Raw genomic sequence first — 8,868 nt, 5'->3', positions numbered from 1 at the left:
TCCAGTTGAAAAAAGAAGTCGAAAAAGCTATTTTTAAGAGAAGCGAACGGGGCCGTAGCAGCCTGCACAACTTGGATGTTGCGATGAGCTTGCCATCGATGCAGATCAGTAGCCTTGCTCGTCTGTCGTCTTCTTCCACCAGGCGCACGATGACAATGGCTGACCGCCGCACCACCATTTCGTCTTCTTTCGGGTAGTCTAGGCCTGCGCCCTGCGGTGACCTCGTCGCAAGTCGCAACCGACACGGTGCGCTTTGTTTAGCATGCAGATTCTTTCCGTTGCCGAGAATGTTCACCCAAAAACCAATGGCTCCCATCCCAAGTGTGAAACTGCAGACAACCATTTTACAACCATCCGTCCGTCTCTAGGATCACGCCTTCAAAAAGATGAGTACACATGCAAGAACAAGAGAACACCCGCCTTACAGCGCGATTTATTGACAAAACCAATGCAAGAGGCTCAAAACAAACCATATGTGTGCGCTTATTGTTCTTCACCACCAACACAAATAGCTAAATACAGGCATCCTTTGCATGACCACACGCATTGCTAATGCTCCGTCGATCACAGTTTTACGCAAAATGCTCTTTCAAGTTCAGGCCTTGTACACGGCGCAGGCCTTCTTGGAGAACCTGACAGGCTTGGTCTTCTTGGCGTCGACGACGACGGGGCACGTCACGTGCACCTTGTGCGTCACCCGCACGAGCTTGCCGATCACGTAGCCCCGGGAGGTCAGGTCGAAGTCCAGCTTCAGGGGCACCGTCCCGCCCGTGCTCGTCGACAGCATCAGACTGCCCCCGGCGCCATACAGGGGCACCTTCTCGCCGTGGATGACTGCCGTCACCATCCGGTGGCTCTTCCTTGGTTGGTAGTACCTGCGAACCTGCGTGATCAATCACAGGTCGCGGTGTCAGATTCAATGGCTATCATGGAAGTTAGCCGCAGTTCTGATTTTTGACTCACAATTAGAAGAGGGACGAAAATTAATGCAGACAGATGACGAGAAATGAAGGAAGGATTTAGGCAACAATGCATGCTGATTTGCTGGACCATTTGTACCGTCTTGTTCTGAAGCATCCCTAGTGTTTACTGTCTTATTCTGAATTTTCTGTCCCCACATTCACTAATTCCCCTGTGACCATGCATTTTGCACGATTGACACGACAAAATAACTATGCATTGTTAGTCAGATCTTTGATGCGATGGTTGGGACAAATGTGGAATTATGGTTACAAACCTGAAGCACATGAGAAATGTTTCACTAACGCAGTTTCTCTTAAATGGTGAAGTGAAATAGAGACGTAAAAGGAGGAAATTCAGTTACTCATGCAGTTTACTTTCAGCAAGAAATAGCGCAGTTCATCAAACAATGTACGGACAACACTTAAAGGCGGTTATAAATAGCTGGACGGAGGATGGACATACCTGACCGACTGCTATTGAGATCTCTGAATAGATCAGATGGATGGGGCCAGAAGTGACATGAATTCCAAACATTGTGGCAGGGTTGTACACAGCTATGTGCAGAGAACAGTTTGTTGTGACCAATTTGGTTGGAACACCGCTGTGGTCTGTGCCTTCACCAGCATAGAAGTCGTCCATCACCAAGCTCTGCACAAAACAGAAGTGGAAGAAGTTCGTGGTTTAGGACAGATTTGTGGCAAACACCATGCTCAGATCTACGGAAAGGAAGTTTTGCCATGACAAATGGTGCAAATCATAAATGCATATTGATTATTTGAAGCGATTTGTTTTCTTGTGAAGTAAACTATGGTTAGGAAATATAGCCCCAAAAGTCAGCATGCTAAATGCAGTGCCAGCCAGCAACATCCCCATCAGATTTAATTATTAATGTGCAATGAGAATAATCTAGTACTACTTGGTATTTTTGACTTTTCTTCAGTCTTCAGTGCAGTCCATTGTTTAAGACCTGAGGTATCAGATTCTCATTTCTGATTCTACAGAAATAAAACAAATATCGGTTTCTTTTTCAGAGGAACCGGAAAATGTTAGTGCAAATTAACCAGTTTGCCATTGAGTAGAAACACATCAATTGAACTTCTATAAATTCGAAGTCCCCAATTTACCATTTACATGTAACCACATGCAACCAATATCTGAGCAACAAAACCAAAATCAGCCAGCTTGCACTTGTGAACTCCCAATCTGCATTTCTGTCTTATTCCTCATTAATTTCCAACATATCACTGTCTAACTGAACCACCAATCAATTGGATGATGTAACCCATCTCGCCTACCGCTGGAACCGTGCGACATGAGTCAATTTTAGTAACTAGCGGTCAATTACTCGATTTAGGGATTGGATATAGGGAACAAACAAAGAGGAACAAGTATCCCATATACTGAAGAAGAAGTGAATTGAGCTTGCTCAGGCTCCGATGCTCCAAGGACGGATGGGATGGATGTGTAATTGACTAATTGTGTATACCTTAACGACGACCTCGGGCTCGTACGGCCGGGCGGCGCCCCAGATGATGAGGCAGAAGGTGGTGAAGAGGAGGACGAAGGTGAGGAACCCGAGTATGATCTGGCATCGGCGGGAGAGCCCGCTGTCCCCGGCGAGGTCCTCGTACGGCCCTTCCTCCTCGATGACGTTGCACTCGGGCCACCCCTTGTCGTTGAGCACCTTGTGGTCCCCGCCGCCGGCGCCGCCCTTGCGGAGGTTGCCGGAGAAGCGGCTGACGGAGGAGGAGCGGGAGTGGCGGCCGTAGGAGGGGTGCGACGGCGACTCGTTGGGGCTGTTGTAGACCGGCGTGGCCTGCATCGACGACGACTTGTAGCCGCCGTCGTGCGACTCCCGCGACGGGCTCTGCACGTAGTACCCGCCGTTGCCCGCGGCGGCGGCGCCGCCGCCGCCCCGCTTCGGCGACCGCGGCGGCGACGACGCCGGCAGGCTCGTCATGTCCGACTCCGACTTGGCGTGCATCATCTCCGCTCGCTCCCACAGTTTCTTCCCCCTGCTAGCCAACCCCAAAACCAACAGCAGCACACGATCAGAGGCAGAACAACAGCACCGGCACACGCGGTTTTGGCAGGGTTTTTCCGATCCAAACACACCACCACCACGCGAACCAGCTCAGAAATGGAAGGCCTCCGGCGATCTACACGCACCTGCGCGAAGCGGGCGAGCGAGCAGCACGAGTGGTGGCGGTGGCGCAGGGGGAGGGGCAGGGGAGGTGGAGCAGAGCACGCGCCTCCTCTGGGCCTGGCTGGGCACCCGCACCGGCAGCACTAAAAGAGGCGGAGGTGGAGAGCGAGAGCGAGAGCGAGCAGTGCCAGTAACGCACGGAAAGGGCAGGGGCAACCTCCCTTGGGATCCGCTGCGGCCGGAGACACGGTGTGGCGCGCGCGTGATCCGGTAGAGAGCGAACGCGTGGCGGTGAGGAGACGCGCTGCGGTGGCGTCCGGTGGTGGGGAGGCGGAGCAGGGGATCGGGCTAGTTGTTAGGGGAGCACGGCCGCGGGGGTGCGTGGGCGACTGTAGTGTCGGCAGCGACCGGGGAGGGAATGTGTGTGTGTGGCGCAGGAATTGTGGTATTGTGCTTTCTGTATTCCACGCCCATTTCTTCTTGTCTTTTTGGAGCTTGAAATCAAAATCAAATGCACAAAATTTGTAAAGATTTTGTACGAATGAAGCTATGGATTGGTGCATGTTCTTGAATCTTGGTGATGTCTTTGCTGGCACATTGGATGGCTTCATTTGTGCACTTGACCTCAACGGCTCGTGTCGTACGGTCGTATTAGGTTAGGCTCTGTTCGGCTGTTATTATAAGCCGGCTTATCAGTTATGGTATAGTATTTTTCTTTCCTAACAATCAGCAGTATAAATCAGCACAAACGGCTTATACCAGCTGAACAGAGCGCTAGGGTAGGAATGCCAGTGCCGAGCACGATTGTCCTAGATTTGCATCTCTGTAAGAAGTCCTCAAACCATCAGATGCCATCCGGCTAATCTGAACATCCATTTGGAAAATTTTGAAAAATCTACAAGGGCCACTTTCAGTGAATTTCCCATCGAATCTGAACAATCAGCATGTCCTTTTCGGCTGAAACGATCGTGGATTATTATTGCTGCTAGTTTGGTGTAAGAGAAAAATACTGTTCTGATTTATAATCCACGATCGTTTACGACTAAGCGAACGGGCTCAATATCTATCACCTGCCGTAGTTCAGAAGCTGCAGTAACACTGGCTGACATGTACTTGCGTGAATGAATGAATTAGCAAAGGTCTGAACGGAACGGAGACGGAGGTTGTCTGTAAGAATAGCTACCGCTACGCCCCGACATGTGTTTCGTTTTGCCACAAGTTTGTCTCATTTCGCAGCTTCCGTCACACGAGCATCTGAGCTGAGCTATTCGGAAGACGCACACGGAAACGTGCATGCAAGAAACCTTCCATTAAGGGCTTTTTAGTTTTCAAAAATTTTTAAGTAGTATCTATCATATTGAATCTTGCGGCATATACATGGAGTACTAAATATAGACGAAAAAAAAATTAATTGCACAGTTAAGTAAGAAATCGTGAGACGAAACTTTTAAACCTAATTAGTTTATAATTAGACACTAATTATTAAATATAAACGAAAGTGCTACAGTAACCAAAACCTAAAAAAATTTCATCTTAACGCGCCCTAAGCTGATGAGTAATCGTGTCAAGAAACATTTTAATAATTCGTGAGCAGTACTATAGTCGACTTACGATCCTGGCGTTTCTGGCGAGTAACGAACGAACCTTTTCGGTCCTCTTTCGGCCAGTAGAATTTTGGTCGGAAAATACTGTTCTAATTAAATTATTATAAGAAAAATATATTATTTCGATTGAAAAAAAATTAAATAAATTAAATATAGGTAAACCAAACGGAGCTTACACGGATAATTCGCCTGGCCCAATCAATCAGGTACGCCTACGCGACTGCTCTGTGGATGCGGACCGGACGGATGGGATTCCTTCTGGTAAAGCGAGCCCATCGGCGTGTGTCGGTCGTGTCAGCTTGTGGCTTTGCCGTTGCCGATGGATGCCATCATCTTCTTTTTCTTTCTCTCTTTTTTTTAATAGCTTTGTCCAGCACTCCAGCTTCTTTAATCTTTATTAATCCTTCCTTCACATTTTTTTCTATGCGACTGTGCCTCCGCACCAGTCAAACAGAATGGAATTGTGCATCGCACAGAAAGGAGAACAACAACGACAGAAGCAAGGCGACAAGTGCAAAAGGAGGAGATTGTTTAGGCTATGGCTTCTGGAGATTGTTTAGGCTATGGCTTCTATATTGATACCATGTACTTGTGCCTTTGTAAATAAAAGAAATGCTTGGTACCCTAGCGCCGTTCATTTGCTTATACTAACGACTAACTAATCCAGCGTACAAAGTACTACCAATATATATATATATATATATATATATATATATATATATATATATATATATATATATATATATATATATAGGGAGAGGCTATTCAGTAGCCGGCTACAAAATAAGTTATTCTGTAGCCACCTCCATTTACTATAATTTTATATACTAATTTACCATAATATAAATACATATTTACGATAGTTGGGTTACTATAACACATGGGGATATTTACCATAACGTTATATTAAACCACTTAGTAAGGAGTTACTATAATCTCGTAAAATAACATAGTAATTATCGTAACTCAAAGTGGCTACAGAATAAGTTATTCTGTAGCCAGCTACAGGATAGTAGTTCTATATATATATATATATATGGAAATTATTTTCTACTCCTAGGGAGTAGTCTATATCTCTAGATTTAGGACGTCTATGGCCCGACGAAGTGTATGTAGACAGAGTATATGATCATACTAAGCCATCTAGGGTTATTTTTAGGCGGGCCTTAAAATACCTATATTTTCGGAGGCGAACCTCTTATAAGGCCCGCCTCGATTAATAGTGGCCAAGCCCACTAGCAATCAGAAAAGCCCAAACCAGCCCAATATCACCCCTGAGTATATATACGGTGACCTAGGGTTTTGTACAACTCACAACCACTTTGGTTTCTCACTTCATCCCTCCCTCCCGAGCCTCCATACCGACGGCGCGACTCCCTCTCCGAGTCGCGACGCCCCTTCTCCCTCCCGAGTCCGCAACTCTCCCTCCCTCCCGAGACTCCCTCCCGCCGGCGCCCTTCCCCATAGCCACTGCCCTTCTCCCTCCCGAGCCCGCCCCTCTCCCTCCACCCCGAGCCTCCCTCCTGCCGGCGCCCCTCTCCCTCCCTTCTCCCTACCACGGCTACGCCCGTTCTTCCCTACCATGGCAGCGCGCGGACGCGACACCACCTCCCGGCGGCGGCTCCTCTCGGCGGGCGGGACAGCTCCTTCCAGCAGCGCCCCTTCTTCCCTACCACAGCGGCGCGCGGACGTGGCACCACCTCCTGGCGGCGGCTCTTCTCGGTGGGCGGGATAACTCCTTTCATCGGCGCCCCTGCCCCGGTGGACTGGACGGCGGCGTCTTCTCTAGGCCGATCTGCGCCCGTGGTGGTCGGATCCGCGGGTAGGGTGGTTGGATCCGTCCGTGGTGGCTTTGTTGATGGTCGTTAACATCAATCATAAACCATCAACATAACTTATATAAATGTATAAAAATGATCGCCAACATAGGTATAGGGGTTTATACTGACAAATTTCACGAGTTTTGATGAATCTGTGTTTTTAGCAGGGTTTATCTAGAAAACCGGCAAGGATGACCTATTCGTCAAAGCAAATCACGTTTATCCGCAGTGAAATTGGCGTGGGAAGACTCTAGAAGTCTCCAGAAGGCAAACCACCGAAGCGGAGGGCAGGTGGCTACCATGTGGGGCCGGTCGGCCCCACCTACAGGCTACCCAGCCCCCTAGGCCCATCTGTCAGCCCCTCCTTCAAATGTCGGTTCTCTACCGCCTCCTAGATTGCATCTACGCCATTTTTTCAAGTCGGTTTGATCCGAGGGTCCATAATTGACGCTCCGGCCTATATATACCAGCCCCTGCCCCCCTCTCTGGAGCCATCCTAAAATCCTAGTTCATATTCTCCTCGTCAGGATCAGAGCCAACTATCAAGAGAAGATTAGCCCTACATAGGATCTAGTCTTATAAATAGAAATAGTGAGATAGAGAGTGAGGGAAGAGTTTGGAGGAGGTGCCGGCCTGTCGGTGCTCTCTCTACGGCTTGTACATTTGTGGATCCAACTTCTATCTGAGCTTGCCTCTGAGATTTCTCTAGTAATCAACTTATAATTCAAGTAAGCTACTTGTTTATATTATTCATCAGGTTCACAACTCGTTTGAGTGCTTTATTCTTTATCCGGGAAGAGTAAAGTAGTAATTGTAGTGTAGGCATGGTGCTTAGACTCTGGTTACTTGTGGATGCATCCTGCATTCCGGATCGATGGTAGCTCGTGAGGGTGATTCTTATAGCCTCGTTGAATCCTTTGTAATCCACCTCCCGTTTGTAAGGGCAAGTAGGGCGCAGTTACTACAGAAAGCACCCTTTGCTAGTGTCTTTCCTTAAGTAATGTCCCTAGTTGAATAGTATAAGACATAGTTTACCCAAGTCAGAATTAGAGAATATTAGTTTTCCTCTCTACGCTCCCATTTATCTTAACCTCGTTGCTACCCTTAGTTAAGTTAGCCTGTAGTTAGTCTCACACGTTTTCTTGTGGATACGATACTTGGAATACTTCCGGGTGAAAGCTACAATGGTGTCCGTGCGTTTGTGGATTTATCTGTGTGCGTTAAAATATACCAACAGGCTTGATCTGCGCCTGTTGTGGCCGGATCCGGCGGTGGGGACGCCAGATCCGGCTAGCGACGGCGGCGGCGGCGGCGCGTGGATGGGCTCGACGGACCTATTGATGGTCTCGCCGAGCCTATCCACGGGTTTTTCTTTTTTTTTTCTTTTTTTATTTGATTTACCGAGGCGGGCATCCAACCGCCTCAGAAAAGATCCCATTTACCGTGACCTTTGGACCGAGGCGTTTGCGATGCCTGCCTCGGTTAATCATTTTCACCTGCCTCTGTAAAGTTCTGTGTAGTAGTGTGAATGAGGTAAGCGCTTTTTTTAGTATTCCCCATCTGTTGTCCATCTCCACCTTACCTCATCTTCTACCGTATCATTGATTGGGACTGCGCCAATGGCCTCCCATAGTTTAATAAACCCTCTTACTTCTTTAGGTGATGTCGGAGGAAAAAATATGATCTATCCATTTGTGGTTCGACAGTCCCTGATAAACCGTGAACTTTTTCCTTTTGGACTTTCGGTAAAGACTTGGAGCAATCGATTTGGCTGTTGTTCCATTTAACCAGCTAGATGTTCAGAAGAGAGCGTTCTTCCCATTGCCTACTGTCACGGCCGTTGAAGCGTTGAAAAGATCTCGGTCCGCTGCATCACAGGGCACCTCTAGTTTGCTCCACGCCCTTTCTGGCTGCTTCCATTGATACCATAACCAATGTAACCTGAGTGCTCTAGTGAACCTCTCCATGTCTAGGATCCCCAAACCTCCTTTGTTTTTGGGCGAGCAAGTGGTGGGCCAATTGATGAGCGAGTGTTTAACCTTTTTTTTTTAATTTTTATTTGCACCAATCTAGTTTTGGCTGCCAAATAACTTGGCCGAATTCTCATTTGATTTTTGAAGAAAGAAAATATCAATGTTTGAAGCTGATAATTCTCAAAGTTTTTGTAACTCCTGTCTCATGAGCTATATATGTCCAAATGAATGCAATGCGGCGGCGGAATCACAAATTAAAGTCCTGAGCCGTGACTGTACCAACAAGGATTTTTGTTCCATCTTAAATAAATATGAAAGTACGTACCAGTCAGATGAAATCCGTTATGGTTAGTTGAAGGTGA

The 8,868-nt window shown here is 47.6% G+C and overlaps 1 protein-coding gene across 1 annotated transcript; it reads right to left on the bottom strand.

Annotated features, from left to right (window-relative positions):
- Positions 1–403: 403 nt before the first annotated feature.
- On the bottom strand, positions 404–3,287 carry LOC136521017 (NDR1/HIN1-like protein 13). The gene is made up of 4 exons (XM_066514740.1): positions 3,133–3,287; positions 2,450–2,978; positions 1,426–1,611; positions 404–883 (listed from the first exon to the last, which is right to left on the bottom strand). Exons 2-4 carry the CDS (start codon positions 2,948–2,950, stop codon positions 596–598), a joined length of 975 nt encoding a protein of 324 aa, XP_066370837.1. The 5' UTR covers positions 2,951–2,978; positions 3,133–3,287; the 3' UTR covers positions 404–595.
- Positions 3,288–8,868: the final 5,581 nt, after the last annotated feature.

The sequence above is a fragment of the Miscanthus floridulus genome, chromosome 18, assembly GCF_019320115.1.
Source record: "Miscanthus floridulus cultivar M001 chromosome 18, ASM1932011v1, whole genome shotgun sequence".
Lineage (NCBI taxonomy): Eukaryota > Viridiplantae > Streptophyta > Magnoliopsida > Poales > Poaceae > Miscanthus > Miscanthus floridulus.
This window is presented reverse-complemented; position numbering and strand designations above follow the sequence as displayed.